This window comes from Acinonyx jubatus, chromosome B2 (assembly GCF_027475565.1).
Source record: "Acinonyx jubatus isolate Ajub_Pintada_27869175 chromosome B2, VMU_Ajub_asm_v1.0, whole genome shotgun sequence".
Taxonomy (NCBI): Eukaryota; Metazoa; Chordata; class Mammalia; order Carnivora; family Felidae; genus Acinonyx; species Acinonyx jubatus.
This window is the reverse complement of record NC_069385.1, coordinates 64085154-64104509: the sequence shown is the minus strand read 5'-3', so window position 1 is coordinate 64104509 and position 19356 is coordinate 64085154. Positions and strand designations below refer to the sequence as shown.

The 19356-nt window shown below is 39.1% G+C and overlaps 1 protein-coding gene and 1 long non-coding RNA gene across 3 annotated transcripts in view; one reads left to right on the top strand and one right to left on the bottom strand.

Annotated features, from left to right (window-relative positions):
* Positions 1 to 9662, top strand: part of LOC113598759 (uncharacterized) — a 56076-nt gene extending 46414 nt beyond the window's left edge. For both annotated transcript variants that reach the window (XR_003419468.2, XR_003419467.2), the window contains exons 3-4: positions 6760 to 6822; positions 7942 to 9662. This is a non-coding gene — a long non-coding RNA (uncharacterized LOC113598759). The remainder of the gene's footprint in view (positions 1 to 6759; positions 6823 to 7941) is intronic.
* A 53-nt stretch (positions 9663 to 9715) lies between these two features.
* On the bottom strand, positions 9716 to 17269 carry NDUFAF4 (NADH:ubiquinone oxidoreductase complex assembly factor 4). Its single transcript, XM_015077796.3, has 3 exons — positions 17030 to 17269; positions 16415 to 16518; positions 9716 to 11787 (listed from the first exon to the last, which is right to left on the bottom strand). Exons 1-3 carry the CDS (start codon positions 17163 to 17165, stop codon positions 11500 to 11502), a joined length of 528 nt encoding a protein of 175 aa, XP_014933282.1. The 5' UTR covers positions 17166 to 17269; the 3' UTR covers positions 9716 to 11499.
* Positions 17270 to 19356: the final 2087 nt, after the last annotated feature.

The following is a 19356-nucleotide window of genomic DNA, read 5'->3' as shown; positions in this document are numbered from 1 at the left end:
ACATGATAGCCAAGACCAGTTCATGAGGATGAGCTCAGGTAAAAGGTGTTAGAGCCCATCTCCCTCCCCTCAAAGCAAAACTTTTCACTGCCCTTCCTGGCTCCATCTTCTCTCCCTTACAATCACCAGAACAATCAACCAATGTGCCACAGTAAACTTAATAAGATGTTGTTAACAGAGGAGAGAGCTTTTGGTACCTGTCTGTAGGAGTCTCATTTAGGGAGCTGACCTTTCTTCCTTGAGCCCTTGAGATGCCTGAGGTATGAAGGTCTAGTTAATTCGCATTGGAAAGCCTCTATCAGCATCCCATCACCAAGGATACTATGCAGAACCATGTGTGTGCACCTCAAAGGCCAGCATTGATTCATCAAAGATACGGCAAGCAGCAAGACTGCAGAGTCTCAAGATAGAACATGATATAAGATAGGCTCTAGCAATACAGGATAGTCTAGGCCCTCCAAACCTGTTAAATAAAGAAACCAAAGGCATAATCCTTGGTAGGGGGGCAGAGGGATGTGGGATAAAAGAATGCAAGGCAAAGTATTGACTCAGATCTGAGTAAATTGACTGACCATTTCCATATTCTCTATCTCACCTCAAAACCTTGACATAATGTGGCTGGCTCTGTCTCTACTAAATGTTTGCTCACGGTGAATTCCCACCTTTCCCTTTATGTCCAACCCAATAACTGCTTAGCCTATAAGATTCATCGTGGTATTTCATTTCCCTTTGAAATTTATCTTTCTGGGAAGCTTAGGCAATGGTTATATTTGTTTCTAGTCTCCAAATTAAAAGGAGGGGCACCTGGGTGGCTTAGATGGTTAAGCTTCCGACTTGGGCTCAGGTCATGATCTTGTGGTTTGTGAGTTGAGCCCCACGTCGGGCTCTATGCTGAAAGCTCAGAGTCTGGAGCCTGCTTCGGATTCTGTCTCCCTCTCTCTCTGCCCCTACTCTACTCACACTCTGTCTCTCTCTCTCTCTCTCTCTTTTTCTCAAAAATAAACATTAAAGAAATTTTTTTTAAAAAAGGAGTCTTGGTCGTTAGGTGCTGAGCCTTACAAGTAGAATACAGGTGTGGTGATGGTAAAGGTATGGTAGTCCACCATCACTGTGGTCAAGACCTGGGCTTTCGACAGGAAGTACTCCTACCCTAGCCCCTCCCCCACTGACTAGCAACATGATCTTAGGTCAAGCAAGTATTTAGTGCTCTAAGATTTTCTCACCTGGAAATTGGGGATAATAAAAGAAGTTACCATGTAGAGTAATGGTGAAGATAAAATGAAATAAGGAATATAAAGTGCTTACTACTCTGCCTAGTAAATGATATACACTGTAACTATAAGCTATGATAAAAGTATCATTATTATTATCACCATTATCATTATAAACTCAATGTTTCATATACTTATAATACTCTACAAAGGAATAAAAGGTTTTACTCTTGGGCTTCCCACAGATTATTCATTTCATAAAAATTTACTACCTTTGGAGTCAGATTGAAATCTCCCAAATGAAAATTACAAAAATGGAAGCTGCACCAGTGACAATAATTTTAAAGGAGTTCAGTTTTGCTCTTTGTAAGTTCGCAGGACAAGCAAAGATATGTAAACATGCATGTCTTTCTAAGTGGAAGTCCAGTTGGAAGAAGAAGGGATGCATTTGTAATAAGCATAATCTCCTCAAATACCTAGTAATGTGCTAAATCTTTAAAGCGATTTTGGATTTTAAAAGCAAATTATTCTCCAGAACAAGTTAAATGAGTTCTCAGTACTTGCCTCAAACTAAGAGTTTGCTTATATACCTATTACTTGCTTTCTTCTTAGAGATCACTTTTATTTAAATGGTCCGTTTCTATCTGGTACCCCCAAATACTAAAATACCAAGTGATGGAGTCTGACTATATTGCACTTTGTATTAAGTTAAATGTTTAAGAATGAATCTTCTTTCTAATGTCCTATATTTCATACTATCTCTTAAGTTACCTCAAATCAAGTTTGACACCTTCCTAAATTAATAACATTCTTTTTACAGAATTTGCTTTCCCTGTAATTGATTAAACTCTCAGTTGGTGAAATCACTTTATTTTATACTCATAAACTGTATTATACATTCTGAAAAAAAAATTTCAAAATTGTGATAAAAGTTCATAAATCTGAGGGCACATGTGAAGTAATGAGGATTCAAACTTACAAAGTTGTAGGGCTCCTGGGTGGCTCAGTCGGTTAAGCATCTGACTTCAGCTCAGGTCATGATCTCACAGTTTGTGAGTTGGAGCCCTGTGTTGGGCTCTGTGCTGACAGCTCGGAGACTGGAGCCAGCTTTGGATTCTGTGTCTTCCTTTCTTTCTGCCCTTCCCCTGCACTCTCTCTCTCTCAAAAATAAGCATTTTAAAAAATACAAAGCTGTAACAAAAATAGCAGGAAAAAACTTTTGCAATAGGCCTCGAAACCAGTATTTTTAAATCATTATCACAGTTATGATAGGGAAATATATTAAAATTTTACATTGCTATGATGATGTGGCTTTTATTCTATTCTAAAGATAGTGAAGATTGGACACTTACTTCTTATTATTTTGATATATTCTAACGGCTAAATAGTGGGGGAACTTCATTGGTGGGGAGATGAAATTGAGAATGTTTAAGTAACTTGTTCATCAGCGGGAGAAGCTGACATTTGAATACAGGCATGCCTCATTAATATGCTCCATACCCTCTAATTCACTTATGAAAAATTATCACAGGTATTACCTATGGGTTGTGAATATTTTCAAAGCACTAAGAAGTCTTAGTGCTTTGGATTAGAAGCCTTAAACTTAGACCAGACCTCCTGCTAATTTTATTTCTAAGGGCAAAAGACTCTAAAATCTTGCAAGGTTTCCAAGTCATTTTTAGAAAATTAAGTGATGTTACAAGATAGGTGTAACATTACATGGTGAATCAGGGAATCAAGACCCTGAGTTCTAGACTCTGCTTTTAATTATTTGACTTTACACACCGTACCTGAACTTGCAAAACAAGAGTTGGACCTTATCCTAAGATACCACCCAGTGCTATGGGGTGTTTCAATGGGGACTGCACCTAATTATCATTAACAGAATTGTTCAGGCTATACCACAGCACAAATTAAATTGCACTTTATGCAATGTAAAAAGCACCAAGATCACATTATGTCCCTACAAATAATTATGTGCGGCTAAAATCTGACATAGGTTGGTGCTATGGGTTGAACTGTGTTCCCTCAAAATTTGTGTGTTTAAGTTCTACCCCCTAGTACCTCAGAATGTGACTATATTTGGAGAAAGGGCCTTCAAAGAGGTAATTAAGGTTAAGTGAGATCATTAGGGTAGGCCCCAATCCAATGTGCTGGAGTTGTTTGTGTTTTTTTTTTCTTTTTAATTTTTTCAAATGTTTATTTATGTTTGAGAGAGAGAGAGCGCACACACGCGTGCACAAGCGGGGGATGGGCAGAGAGAGAAGGAGACACAGAATCCGAAGCAGGCTCCAGGCTCTGAGCTGTTAGCCCAGAACCCCATGTGGGGCTCGAACCCAGGAACCATGAGATCATGACCTGAGCCGAAGTTGAACATTTAACCAACTGAGCCATTCAGGAGCCTCTTCTTCTTTTTTTTTTTTTTTTTTTTTTAACTTAAAACAAAAAAAAAAGTTTTATTATTTATTTTTGAGAGCAAAAGAGAGAGCCAGTGGAGGGAGGGGCAGAGAGAGAGAGAGGGAGACAGAGGATCCAAAGCAGGATTTGCACTGAGCACAGAACCTGACGCGGGGCTCAAATTCATGAACCTTGAGATCATGACCTGAGCTGAAGTCCGTCACTTAACCGACTGAGCCCCCCAGGTGCCCCCACAATGTGCTGGTGTTCTTTTGGTCACAGGTACAGAGGAAAGACTGTGTGAAGACACAGCAAGAAGACTTCAAACTCAGGAGAGGGGCCCCAGAAGAAACAACTGTGCTAACACCTTGATCTCAGACTTGTAGACTCCAGCACTGTGAGAAAACGTCTATTGTCTGGGCTACCGGGTCTGCGGTACTTTGTTACAGTAGCCCTAAGAGACTACTACAGCCCACTCTTCTGGCTCTTCTGCATAGCAGCTGCACAAAGGATTCTAATGTCTATAAATATAAACACTAGGTATAAAAGGGACATTAGGTATCTAACGAAATATGAAGACCTGGGACCTTGCCAGAGGTCACACTTCTTAAACACTAAAGAAGTCTTTCTTGGGATGGCATGTTCTGTTCCACACACAAGCCCTGTAGTGAGTGTCCCAGGGAGAATCTCAGCCTACGCTTGCTCCAGCCACAGCAGTGCTCTGCAAGGAGAAATTAAAAATAGAAACTGTATCTCCCAGCCTAAGAGTATCAAAGACACACAAAAGGCAAATCCTTTCAATAGCCTCTCAAGAAAAGTGAAAGTGTGTTCACAGGGAGTGGAAGACCTTCTGTCTATAGTCACCAACTATGCCTTAGAGCCAGAGGGACTGGGCTGTCTGGAAACTTAATTCTTTGATGAACTAATTACATTTCTATGATTTTCCCCCTTACATGGCAGCTTCATTCTCCTTGGGACAGTAGCATTAATTAAGGCAAATAAACCCTGCACAGGAGGCTTCTCATCTCTCCCTCCTTTGAATTCCCATTGCATTGTGTTTATACTTCTTAGGGCCCTTATTAAATTCTGCCCTGTAGTGGGTAATTTGTACTCTTCTCTTATCTGAGCAGGAAGCAAAGACTTTGTTAATTCCTTACCATAACTTACCTCTATACTCAGCTCGGAGATTGCACTCAATTAATACTCAGTAATATTCATTAAACAGAATTGAACTAAATTACCATTCAATAAACCCCTGAAGTGCTATTTTGCACTTTAGGTCATAGGTAAATACATTCATCAGGAGGAGACTTCATTGGGAGGACTGGAGTTCACTCGGAGAAAGTCATGAGAGATGAGTTTGGAGAGATTAAGCAGACACGGAGTGCCTTATAATTTAACAAACTTGGATTTTATCCTAGGGCCGATGGGATGAATTTAAAGCAGGGGAGCAACAGTTTCATATTTGCATTTTTAAAGAAAAATCAGTCTGGAGGCCAGTTGGAAAACGAATTACAGAGAGTCATGACTCAGGCCTAGAGTTGAAGGTGGGGGTGAGTTAGAGAACAGCCAGAGGTGTCTGAGTTTTGCAGTCTTTGTCATTGAGACACTAGTGGAATCATTGCCAAACCAACCAAACAAAGTACAGCTGGGCAAGGGTCAAGAAGGTGAGATGGCAACTTGGATTTTTAAATTTTTTTATTGCGGTATTACGCATAACAACTCAGGTATGTAAAATACTTTATTTTGAAATGCCCAGCTTGATATAGATATACATATGTATATACTAATGCAACGTCTACCCAGGTCAAGACAGAGAACACTTCTAATACCTCATGCCCCTTCCTAATCAGTGACATATTCACTAAAAGAGGAAAATTAGTCATTTTACAGAGAAAATGTGAAAGATGCCACCTTAACCTAGCTATCAAAGTTAACACCATCAAAATGAGACAAATTGGCAGCACGCGTTTCATGATATGATGCACCGCAAAGGGCAAAGATGGCAGCAAATTCTTTGACACTTTTCCCATAGAGAGGTGTGGACTATGTGTGTCCTCTACCCTTGGATCAAGGCAGGCTCTGTGACTGCTCTGACAAATAGAATAAAGGAGTCATGTTCTGACAATCCGCTTTCTTTGTCCTGCAACATTTGCTTTTGGAACCCAGCCATTTGCTGCAGCTACAACAAGCTCATCCCACATGCAGCGCTTGCCTATGGATGTTGCCATCTGGTTTTAGCTGAACTTTCACCTAACAACCTGCGTCAGCTGCCATGTGAGTGGGCCATCTTGGACGCTTCAGATGACACCAGCCCCGGCCATGTCTCTACATGAGAACCCAGGGCAGAAACACCCAGCTAAGCTCCAACAATCCACAAAACCATGAGAGACAATAACAAACTGTTGTTTTGAGCTGCTAGATTTTGAGATGGTTTGCTGTGGAGCAAAAACAACAGATAACTGAAATAGCAGCCAACATTGTGAAACTGTAAGCTGTGTAAAACTTCACCTTCCCTGCTGCATCCCCCAGCTTCTAGAATAGTAACTGGCACACCGTAGATAGATTGATAAGTGTTTGTGGTGAATGAACAATTAGCAATATTATTGATGTAATTACTGACTGATTCAAATGACTTGAAAAGCCACTTTTAAAAAACTATTAAGCAGGGACACCTGGGTGGCTCAGTCGGTTAAGCGTCCAACTCTTGATTTTGGCTCAGGTCCTGATCTCACGGTTCGAGTTTGAGCCCCACGTTGGGTTCTGGTTTGACAGCATGGAGCCTTCTTGGTCCTCTGTCTTTCTCTCTCTCTGCTCTTCCCCAGTTGCTCTCTCTATAGCTCTTTCAAAATAAGTAACAGTACACTGAAAAAAAAAAAAAAACATTAAGCAAAGTTTAAATGTCTTCTTTTGGCTTAATAAATGACTTGAGCAAGCAGAGAACATTAAAAAAAATCATACTATTAATCTCATATCTACATTCAGAACTGGGTCATACATTTGACCTACCTAAAAACGGGTCTCTTAAAAAATAGAATGTGTCAACCTAAATATTTAAAGGTCTCATTAAGGATGCTGTTTTGAGGCTCTATAATCTTTTACATCTAGTCCTTCAAAAAATCTTTTATCTTACCTTTTGCTATTCCTCCAGAAGCACCAGGGCCAGCAATAAAGGGAAAAGATGCAACAAAAAAATAACCTAAGAGGAGAAAAGGTACGCATTTTGCTTTGATGATGTATTTCTGGGATTCTTATAAAGCAAAAAATAGTTTCCCATTCTCTCATCCCCTCTCTCTCTCTCTGTGCCTCTCTCGCTCTTCCTCCACTTTCCCTCTTTCCCTTCCTTTCACTTCTTTCTTTCTAGAAGACAAACTTTAAGTGGTTTTTCCATTTCTAAGCTTCTTATCTAAACTAATAGAATCAGTTATGGACCAGCACTGGCATACAGAAATGATTGAATAATGAATGGATGATGGCCTAAGAAACGATGAATAGAGTTAATGAGAATTGAATATTCTATGCAAGGGTTTTCCTATACCAATAATAATCTATATAATAAGTAGGAGCCCATTTGTATTGTTTTTTATTTGGGTAATTAAAAAGCAGCATCTGTTTATATGCTCATCAATCCATATAAAGACAGGTGAGATTATAATGTCATATATTGAAAAAATAAAAAAAATAAAATTTAAATATCATACAAAAATATACTGTTGTGTAGTGATCATCACTGAAAAATGAAAGGGAGTTATAGATCATTCTAAAATTAAAGTAATAATCCTCATTACATAACTCAATTATTGGACGATTTGTATTATGCTTACCTCAAAATGCAGTAAGACATTTAAAGAAAAATTTGGCTCTAAATGGAATTTTTACTACCAAACATACATGTATTAGATTTAATCAATATTTACCTTTCTGAAATAAGAGAAAGGCCTGAGGCTTATTTTAGAAATAAATAAAACTATTGTTTATTTGTTTCCTCAGTGGCCCCCTCTGTTTCCAGCTGTGGCTGTCCGTAATCAATCTTTCACTTCACATAGGTCTTTTTATTCGTTTACTTGCTTTGGAGCCATACTCAGAGTATATCCCCAGTCAGGTGGCATTGTTGTGGTTTTCCTCTTTCAAAAGTAGATGAACTCTTCCAAAGGTTATATTCTCTCATGCAACCAAGAAATCTTCCTGCTCAAGACTGTACACTGCTATTTCCTTTCATTTCAGGCATTCCTACTCAACCCCCAAGTACTGGCTTATCCCATTTTGACTAAATTCTTGTTCCAAAATTATTCATCTTTCTAATGACCTACCTGTTGCTTTTTTTTCCCCACAGGAAGCAAGGAGGAAGCAATTTTGGTATCACCAACTATATACTTCACATCAACACACTAAAAAATTACAGAGCATCGTGTCTGTTCAGGATACTGTTCTTTTAACTGGTGAGCTCCTCTTCTACCATTCTCCTCACAGGTATTCCTGAGACATAGTTCTGTTGGAGCACAGACAATGGCAAAGAAAGACCATGGAATTAGTGACCCAAATGCTCTGCTTTGGTTTTTATATAGGGATTTAGATCTAAGTGCTTCTGATATTTCATCATTTCTCCTAGCGAGTAATTCAGGCCTATTTCTTCCTAAAGCAGAAGATATGGAATATTCAGATAAACAAATGAATAGATATTCCTTCTAAGTATTTAATGGATCGGTCTTTGTCAGGACAAGTAAGATAGAGTAGCTACTATAAAGATGGCTACTTAAGATGCATAAAACTATTTTAACCCTTTATGGGTGCTCATTTCTTATATATTTTCAACTTGTACCCGACAAACTGTCTTAAAGCACTGCCCCAATTCAGGGTGCTTCGAACTGCTTCAGTTCTATATGTTCAGTGATGGGTACCCAGTTATGGGTACAGAAGCTTCCTAATCACTAATTGTCCAGGGCTCTACCCTCCTCTTTTTGGGATTATGGGTGTTTTAAGGGCGTGGAGTAGATATGGAGGGAATGTCCATGTACAAGCATTAGTTGGGGCCAATCAGAGCCCTCTGGCACAGATAGGGGTCATTGGTGAGATGGCCTTTAAGACCTCCATTAATGCCTTTTGTGGTTAGGATGACTATACATCCTAGTTTACCTAAGAAATTCTAGTTTATGCTATTGTCCCTATTGTTCTAATGTAATTGGTGCCCTTTTCACTCTCAAGTGTCCCAGTTTGGGCAATAAATTATATGGTAACCCTGTTTATCACAGAGCTTTACCGAATGTACCTACTTTGGCAGCTTTTGTTTTATGGGCTCTCTGGACCTGTTCTCCTCCCCACCCTATGATTAAACTTCCAGCCTCCTCTCCTGACTAACCCCAAGTCTTTTCATCCCCAGGAATCCTTTCCCTCCTCCCTTTTTCATACCTGGAAAGCTTCTCTCCTTCAAAGCCACCCTCTATCTCCTGTTCCTTCATTTTTTTTTTCACAATAAACTTTAGACCCAGACACTGCAACTATTTTATCTCCACAGATGGTCAGCACACACTGGACATTAAATATTTTTTAATGCTGCCATACTAGTCATTAAGTATTTTTTTAAAACACCCCCCCCCCCGATCTAGAAGCCATCAACAAAGGCATCTTTCAGACTTACTAAACCAGTCTATCATAACAGAGAGGGCCCAGACATGTTTCTCATATACGGTGGGCACTGAGTAGTCCTGCACCTTGAATGCCATCACTTAATTCTTACAATCCCAAAGAGGCAACACAGTAAAACATTTAGGAGCACAAGATTTTGAAAATAATCTACTACTAAGGTTTAAATCCAGGTTCCAACACTTACTAATCTTTGAAAAGTTATTTTAGATCTCTGTGCTTCAATTTCCTCTGTAAAATATGATAAACAGTACTTCTCTTCCTGCCTATGGTAAATATCAAGCAAGTTAGTAAATGTAAAGCACCGAGATCAGTGCCTAGCACAGTCACTGCTTTTAAGATATTATCGGCTAGTGGTGATGCTGAGATCTACACCCAGGTTTTCTAAATCTAAACTCCATGCTTTCTGTGACACCACTACCACTCAAATGCTCTCCCACATATAACAAAAAGCAGTACGAGGCCAATGAAAGATATGGAAGTACTTTATTTTATCTTGTGACACCATATAACAGCCAGATTTACATACGTCTAACCAGTGTGTAGTAGATCTGAATAGGGAAGATGGCTCAGAAATAGCAGTATTTGTAATTCAAGTATTGACCTTTCTTTGATAAAGGAAAACAGTTTTGTGGACGGATTGATTTTGAAATGCAATTTTATACAGTTGTTTTCTTAAAAGAACACTTTTGAACCAAATATAAACAAGGTACAGTTTATTCACGTAATGAACCTGCAGTTGAAAACAAGCTTAAAATTTCCCATCTCAGCCCATTTTTCTCTTTTCAGCACTGCAAATGCTTCCTTCTGTCATCATGCTGAATTCCTCAGCATCTTCCATACCATTCCCAAGGGAATCCCTGGGAAGTAGTGCATGTCTGTATTCCTTCAGAAGGACACAGATAACCTGGAATTTTTCTTACCACATTTCCAATATTCCTGTAACTTACACTTCCTGCTCTTTTGAAATATGCTTCTTTTTGGCCCACCAGAAAAAACATAACACTAGGACTCTGAAAACCTAGATTTTGGACATGGCTATGTCATAAACTAGAGAATAAGCCTAAATAGGTCATGAAACCTCCCCAGCTCTCTGTTCTTAATTGCTAAAAACAAGTCCTATTTGTCCAGTCCTTTATTGTTATTTATGTTCACGGTAATCATTAGAGTTAAATAAGGCAGCATTTTGTTCATTGTTTAGAGAAAATTCAGTCTCCAAGAGGCTACACAATCTACCCAAGATCCCACGGGTGGTAATATGACAGAGCTAAACTTACATAACCTCACTCAAGACCCTAGTGCCAATACACACTGTACTCATAAGTTAGTTCAACTGACGAAGCAGCAATTTCCCAGGTCCCTTCCAATAATCACATTTCACGCTTCTTGCAATTTTTTCTCTCTTCCTTCAACCAGCATTTAAATGAGAAAACATACATATAATTCATCACCAAATTTCATTTACCATGCTTCTTTGATTTAACCATTCTTCACAATTTTCTTGTTATTTCTCTATTAAATCCAGAGAAGTTACTTTTCCAGACAGCTCTCACGACTGCCTGCTTCTCTGAAAGCTTCTGGATTTACCCGTTTGTCAAAACAGAGACTGCTAAAATTTCATAAATATCAATTCCTTTTTATAATTTTAAGAAGTTATTCCATACATAAAACCAATTCAAAACAAGAGAAGTCCTGTTATTCCCTATAATAATAAAAATGTACTTTCTATTGATTTTGTGTCCACTTTCCTGTCTGCTTTCATTTGGGAAATACTGTTATCCTACCTCACTGTCAAGTCTCCCTTACCCTAACAATATAGTCACAAAAGGTAGGAAAACTCTTACTTTCACAATTCCATAGGAAGAATAAATTAATCACCTAAATTGGATGGCAAAACTTTGAATGTTAAATGAGGGAGATACAGGACATTTCCCAAGAGATCATATGATCAATTTAAAAGCTGATGATATGATGTGCTAAAATTACACATTAACTTTTTTATTTATAATAAATGTATACATGTGATTAGTCCTGCTGATATTACACACGAACATATGCCTAAACTGAATTAAACTTTACAAGAAAACAAAATTCATTCTACCAGCAATCCTGAAAATTCAGCAGAGCTCAATAAATAGTATGCTCTCCCAAGGAGGGAGCTTTAAACATTCAGTAATTTGAAACTAAATGAGAAACTAAACAGGGCATGGGTTTGGGGAATACATCTAGGAAAAGTAATTTCAACATTTTCTCATTTTGATGGTATTGCTTTCTTGTCTTCAGGAGGGATGATTTTGACTTCAAAAGTAACAAAATATTTGAGAAGGGATTTTACATCTTTCTGTTCTAGACAGTATTCTTCTGCTATTTTCTCAGCAGTCCACGTTTCTGGATAAAGCTTATGATTATTGAGAAGTGTCAATGCCTCTACAATGGAAATTTTGCCTTTGGGAATGTTCTTAATACTCATCATGTTAAAGTCTTGGCCTTTGACCAATCTGAACTCCTTTGGCTCTTGACATTTTCCAGCATCTGTTACCTAGTATCAAAAAACAAAAACAAAGGGCTTTCAAGATGAGAGAAAAGATGTGACATCTACTTTCATGCTTCTCAAATCTCCACTATTCTTCAAATAAATGCTATATATGCTTCTCCAAACTAGGCTTTCTCATTACAATGACCCACACATTCAACGGCACTTTTGCAAATCACTATTTTATAACTACAGCTCAATCGTCATTAAGAAATCTAGGTAGTTCTACAAAATAACAATCAATTGCCTACCATCCACTCATCACATTATTTCATGCATATTAAAATAACAAAAATGAATTGATTAGATTAAATCTGTTTTAGGAGGGCAGAATTCTGATGCTGCCCTAATAACTTACTTGATAATCTCCATTCTGTTTCCTAGTTTTTTATTTCATATTCAATACCTCCAAACACCTTAAATGAATTCAAATATGCTAGGGATTTTGCCTCTTGAGAGAAAATAAACTAATACACAAACATAATAAAAAAACCCAACCTATGTACACCCATCTTTCCACCTGTCTGTCCCATCCAAGTATAATCCTTGTGCTGTGCCCTGTATTTCATTCATTACTTGGCCTTGCCAATCATTCCCTTTTCCTTTTTCTTTCAATTGTACCCTGCCTACTGCTGCTGTTTGGTCAAAATATAAAAATGCCATAGTCACTATCTTTTAAAAATGCCCACCAAACCCAGAACAACACTTTGTTTATGGCCAGTTTCGTTTTCTCTAGTTAAGCTTTAAAGATGGTATTCGTGATCTCTGATCCAGGATTAGATTAGATCTTAATGCAGAAGACACTTTTCAGGCTTCACGTATACTCACTATAGATCTGATGCCATTGACCATAATAACCTTCCCCTTGGTTTCCATGCCACTCCTTTTCCTAGTTTTCCATCTGTCTCTCTAGTGGGTCCTTTGTTCTTGTGGACTTTTTCCTCTTCAGCTGCCCCCTGAAGGTTAGTGTGCTCCCAGTTCTGGCCCAAGCCCTCTTTTCAGTCTTCACATTCTACTACAGTAATCCCCCACACACCCTAGACTTCCATTATTACTTATGTGTTAATAACTTTCCAAGCTGATCTCAAACCTAGACCTTTCTCCTTACTTACAGATCCAAATTCCCAAATGTGTAAAGGGCATCTTTACTTGGATTATCTACAAGCACCTCAAAATCAATATGTCTAAAACTGAAATTACCCCTTTCCTCTGAAAATCCAATTCTATCCCATATTTTCTATCTCAGTGACCAATATCACTTCCCTCTGTATCTCATTCCAAAACTTAAAGCGTTTGTTATGTCATATTATACCTGACATCTCCCTCTCCCTCATGCATTATATCCAATCAATGACCCAATCCTGTTGATAATGACTTCTAAGTCCCTCTTGAACACATTCACTTCTCTCCTGGTCACTACATCACCCTAGTTCAAGCCAAAGTCTCCTGTGGGCACTACTACAAAAGCCTCCGGACTGGTCTCCTTTGATTAGATAAAATGCATTTTATTCCCTTCCAGCCCATTATGAAGCCAATCAGGTAAGAAACTCTTCAATGACATTCCACTGTCCTCAAGATAAAACCCAAATTTCTTAGCAAGACAAATAAGGATCTTCATGATTTGGTCCCTATTACCTCCATCCTATCTCAATTCTCCCAAATTTATTGCTCACACTTTCCCCTGACTGCAATGAAGTCTAACTGGTTCCGGAAGGCATAATACTCTTCTACCTCTATATTGTAACTCTGGCCTGAAATATTCATCCAAACTTCTTCACTTTCCAAAATTCAAAGCTTCTCTTATCTTTCTTAACTTTCCCAGGTAATCCTTCTTCCACTCGATATACATTTTTATTCAATTTCCCTTCTGTTTAATATTAAATACTAAAATATTATGACACTGAAACAGTATCTGAAAATTCAACATCCTCTCTTGATTAAAAGAAAAAACAAAGCAAACAAAAAACTCTGAGCAAATTAACAATAAAAAAGTCCCAAATGTGAAAAAAGTATTTTTAATCAGAAACCATATCACTTTATTATAATTAAGGCTGAAACATTAAAGACATCCTATTTAAGGAAACAGCAGGATAGAATACCAATTTTCACTGCTATGTTAATGCTACAAACACAATAAATGTAGTAGTACACGTTATGAGAAAACTAATTCTATGCTGATATGAGAGAATCTTCAGAAAAATAATACAACAAACCGAAAAACTAATAGAAATAACCTTGCAATGTGGGTAGCTGTAATACAAAAATCACTCACTTTCTGCAAATTAGCAATAGTTAAAAACCTTAGGGTGAAACAAGATCCTATGGTAGCAACCTTCCCTCTATCCCCCCAAAGCTGAGAAATACAAAGATGTTAATTCTCAAATTAACCTGTACATTCCAATTCAATTACACTAAAAATCCAAATCAGATTTACTAAAGAACCTGACCATTTGATTCTCAAGTTCATCTGGAAAAAAGTGTGACAAGAGTCATGAAACTTTTGGGGAGTAGTGTGGGATAGAAGGTTGTAACAGATATCAAGACACATTACAAACTTCCATTAATTAATATAGTATGATCCTAGTATTGAAATAGAAAAGCAGGTAGAACTGATGAATCCATAAACAGACTTGCATCTATTAGTATTTTAAGTGAGTGGAGAAAAGACCTGGCTATTCAATAAATTATATTTAGACAACTGGCCATCCAGTTGAAAAGATCTCCACACACCACTGTTATCTTTATGTAAAATAAAGATTTTAACAGAAAATATACAGTCATAACAGCAGGATAAACTGCTTTTATGTTGGAGTGAGTCCAGACTTCCAATACCACGAAAAACAAAAAGACTAACATATTTGACAGAATTTTGAATAGCAATATTAAGTTAAAAAGCCAGACAAAAGGGGCGCCTGGGTGGCTCAGTTGGTTCAGCATCCAACTTCAGCTCAAGTCACAGTCTCACAGTTCATGAGTTCAAACCCCGCAACATGCTAACTGCTGTCAACACAGAGTCTGCTTTGGATTTTCTGTCCCTCCCTGGCTTGTGCAGGTGCGTGCATTGGCATGTGCTGTCTCTCTCAAAAATAAACACAAAAAAGTCACCGGGCGCTGGGGTGGCTCAGTTGGTTAAGCATCTGACTTCAGCTCAGGTCATGATCCCACAGTTCTTGAGTTCGAGCCCCACATCAGGCTCTGTGCTGACGGCTCACAGCCTGGAGCCTGCTTCAGATTCTGCGTCTCCCTCTCTCTCTGCCCCTTCCCTGCTTGCACTATCTCTCTTCCTTAAAATAAATAAACATTAAAAAAAATTTTTTTTAAATAAACAAAATTGATATATACACAGTATCACTAATGTCTACAAACATCACAAATCGTTAAGAAAACTATGAATTACCCAAAAGAGAAAAAGGGGCAAAACATAAATAGGTACTTCAACCTGTTTTTCATTGTCATTCGAGTCTTTTTAGACTTTTCCCCCAAATTTTAATATGACCATATATCTCCTTGTGTATTGTATCTATGTAACTGTATTCATAAAAACTTAAATTTTTTTCACTCCCCAAGGGCCAGTTTTTTAATGCATGATTTAGTATAGCATGAGAAAAACAGCAGTCAGAAGTATTATTCAACACCTGTTATTGTTGGAAGTATTTAACACACAAAAAATGAACATCAACCCTTCCATCTTTTTTACGGGAACATCTGGTGATAAATGAGCCCTATAATTGCTATTACATGCAACAATTCACAAACCTTATTTTACATCAGTTTTATTTTGCTTATCTAATGAAAATGACATTAATAAGTGTATCTGTGCAAACAGTATTACCAATCTAAACAGAGAGGACCAGAGAATTTTCGAATGGAAAAATAGCTGGGAGTTGTCATTGGCACTTTCCTCTCCTTTAATCCCACTCTTCCCCCTACTGAGATCCTTCCTGCCCCAACAAACTCATCTAGTTAACTCAGGTTCATCCCTCAGGCCTGAGCTTAAATGTCCCTTTCTCAGAAACCACCCTTGGTTGTCCAATCACAAACAGGTCCCTCTGTAGACTCACAGTGACTATACTTCTCTGTCACAGTCGTATCAGTAATTATGTACTTACGGTTGCTCATCTGTTTAATGTCTGTGTCCCTCACGATATTATAAGCACTGAGAGCAAGGACTAAGTCTGTTTTGTTCATATATATACAAAGCACTTGTGCACTGTATTTATATATAGATCTTACATATAGGTTCCCATTCCCAATGTATTCCATAAACTCCCAATTTTCACGTTTCCTATCTGAATATATCTTTAAAAAACAAAACACCAACAACACAACACTAAAGGAATCCCTGAGATTGGGACAAAACTCAACCCACTTAAAGATGAGAAAATAGTATTAAAGCTCTCCTCTTCAAATGACAATCACTGGAAGTACCTTACAAAATCCTACAAATTGTGAAATAATACCGCCACTGAGCTTAAGTTTTGCCAATGCCCTGTACACTGGTCACAACTACATTGACAGTTTTAAACAGGCAGAGCGCTCACTCTCTTTCACTACCTACCACACTTCTCTTGTTCGTTTCCCTGGAACACAAAAAGGTTCAATTACTTATCTGCTGAATTAAAACACACATTACCTTCACAGAAGACACAGGATCTTTGGAATCAACATACACATCTCTTAGGAAGGACAGCAGTTTGTCATCTTTTCTAGCAACTTCTCCCTTAATTTCTGGATGGTCTAAGAAAAAGAATGTCAACGATATTAAACCCAAAGAAAATTCCCTCTAAGATCCTAACATTTAACACAAGGCAGCCACTTTTAATTTTTTGCTTAATGAACAATCACTCGGACAATATAGGAAATATTGTACATGTAAATCAAAATGCTAGGTCAGGCCCGGCGTCCACCGTTCTGTGAAGACCCCTAGAGAGCACTTCCGAGGAACTTCTTACTCGGATTCCGGACCTCAAGCATTAAAGATAAAAGCCTCCGAGGGCCAGTACGGCCGGGGTAGCGGCCGCCACCTCCGCAACTTCGAAATGGGCGGAGCCGCCACTCCACCGAGGGCGCAATGGGACAGTCTCAATGTCACCGGCCTGGGGGATTCACCTTACCGCTCTCGGCTGACAAGTCACTGCGGCCAACCCCGGTCACCCCCGCCACTGGACCAAGATCCACGGGCGTGGAACCCCCAAGCCCGCCCCGGGACCCCGCGCGCGGAGTCCAAACGCCCCCTTGCACCACTTACGGCTCATCTGCTCTCGCAGCAGGCTCTTAGTGGAGGGGTGCCTGGGAGCGGGAGAGGGCTTCATTTTGCTGATTTCCCGTTCCGCCCGGTTCTCTAGGTTGAAATTCCTGATTGCGCGAGACACAGCAGCCCCCATCTCCTCACAACATGATGCGCTCTGGGTTCACACCACACGTGGGAAGTCACCGGCACCGGCGCCCTCCTGGACGCATCGAGCATGCGCACGCGTGGGGTCGATCCGGCCCATTGTCGAAAAATGGGCGCCAAAGCGCGCCGTTCGCCCCCTAGCGGTCGGGAGGGCGCACGCCGCGTCTCCGCCCTGAGTGTGTCCTAGCGAGCGCCTCCCTTCGGGATGGGAGGCTCGCGACCGCCTTTGGCTGCTTCCGGGGGGAGGGGCCTCGGGAGGGGCCCGGTCTAAGCTGAGACCCACGTCTGTTCTCAACCCTGCAAGTTGGGAAGTCGGGAGAGAAGCTTTAAAACCGTACCAGGCCTGACGTCCCCCCAGACTTTCTGATTTAATTCTAATGCCGGGCGTTGGTTCAAGCTTTCCACGTGATTTCAAAGTTGCAGGCTGAGTAGAGAATCAAAGTGGTAAGGAAATCGAAGACCTTGACGTCCTTTCACAGGTCAGGGCCGCTGAAGGAAGCCGGTAAAAATGGAACTGACTGCACCAGGATAAAGGAAGGTCCTAAAATCGCCCTTTCCTGTTTTCTGAGAGGAAAATAATGAAAGTGTATTCTTTCAGGGCACCTGGCTTGGCTGGGTAGATGAATCCTGCAGCTCTTGAACTCAAGGCCCACCTGGGGTGTAGAGATTACTGTAAAACATTGTTTAAAAATCTTAAAAAAAAAAAAAGGCAGTTTGATTTGCTTGTATCAGTTTCAGTCCTGCTGTCCTTTCTCTTTTGTTTATTTTTGATACTAATGTGTGTTATTTATGTATACTATTAAGTTCTGTGTCACCACGTCATTCCCTAACTTATTTCTCTTTTAAAGCCAGAGAAACTTCCCTGTAACTTAGTGAAAGGAATAGCCAGTAAGACGTTAGGAAAAAAAACACCAGTATTGTTACATACTCTCTCTTCCTGTCTCCCCCCGTCTCCCCCCCTCCCCACTCCCCATTTGTAAACAGATTATTATGTTGCTCCTTCTACTTGAGATTCTTTAGAAATATTGTCATATATATATATATACATATATATATACACATATACACATACATATATATAGTCATTAATCCATAAAAGATAAAAGGGACCCACTAGGAAGTAGCAGGGTTTCCAAAGTTACCATATTTTTATAGACTGGTTGTAATGGTTTTAGTGTCCTCATCTCTCAGCAAAATGAAGGTGGTTGTTTTTGACCAGTTAAAAGCAAGGGAAAGAATTGATGTAAAGAGAATTGAATCGAAGTAATTTAAAAAAAAAAAAGAATCAAAGAAAGGGGCATTTTTATTTAAATAAAACTAATGGTTTATGTATTAAATTATTAAATTTAATAATTATAAGAAAAGTACTGCAAGGAACATAGCTTCCACCATTGATTATCACGAAATCTGTTTTTACTGGGATTGGTTTTTGACATTGATATAAAGCCAGCTTTTTCTTCTAGAGTTAGTTGGGAAGTTATCCTGCAGGTGGCAGTCTGCTCCAAGATTTCCATCTCTGAGACCTGGACATGCCTAGAACTCCATGCTTTATAGCCTAGATACTCATATTTCTTTGTGTGCCAAGAAACTTTCATCTGCCTCATTATGTCCATGAGCTTCATCAGTTATGGTAGCATGTTATACTCACTGCTTGTTAAAATATTTTAAAAGTAAAAAACTCATTTTCATAGAAATTTTACCATACTTCTAGTAACACATTAGATATACTTCTAGGAGCATAAAAGTAACGTGGGACAGAAGTTACAGGAAGTGTAGGGGGTTGTGGAGATAACTAAATGAAAGGATTCTTTGAACTCCCACAGGTAGGTAGAGTTTGGATCCAGTGTTTCAGAAACCTCCAACCTCCAGCTACTTGCCTGGTCCTGGTCTGGTGCTGCTCGAGCCCTTGGAGCAGAACTGGAGCAGAGGTACTCCCATCAGAAATGCACAATTGACTGTCATCGTTTGGGAATCATCATGGAAATAAAGCCTAAGTCATAAATGCATAATTCTAGCTCTTGTCAAAAGAAGCATAGTAACGGGAAGTCTGGGCTCAGAACCCTTCCAGCTTCTGTAAAGGGATGCAGTCAGGTCCCCAAGGAAAGGATAACCAGGATACTGCTCAGAATTAATCATATCTCTGAACAGAATGTTATGATGGGTATTTATTACTAAATATC

Excerpts from the sequence above, each read along its gene's own strand:
- NDUFAF4 (XM_015077796.3), bottom strand. The coding sequence starts at position 17,165 with ATGGGGGCTGCTGTGTCTCGCGCAATCAGGAATTTCAACCTAGAGAAC. Across the intron at positions 16,519-17,029 it reads GCTGCGAGAGCAGATGAGCC|ACCATCCAGAAATTAAGGGA; the intron begins GTAAGTGGTGCA and ends TCTTTTTCTTAG. Across the intron at positions 11,788-16,414 it reads ATCCTGTGTCTTCTGTGAAG|GTAACAGATGCTGGAAAATG; the intron begins GTAATGTGTGTT and ends TTTTGATACTAG.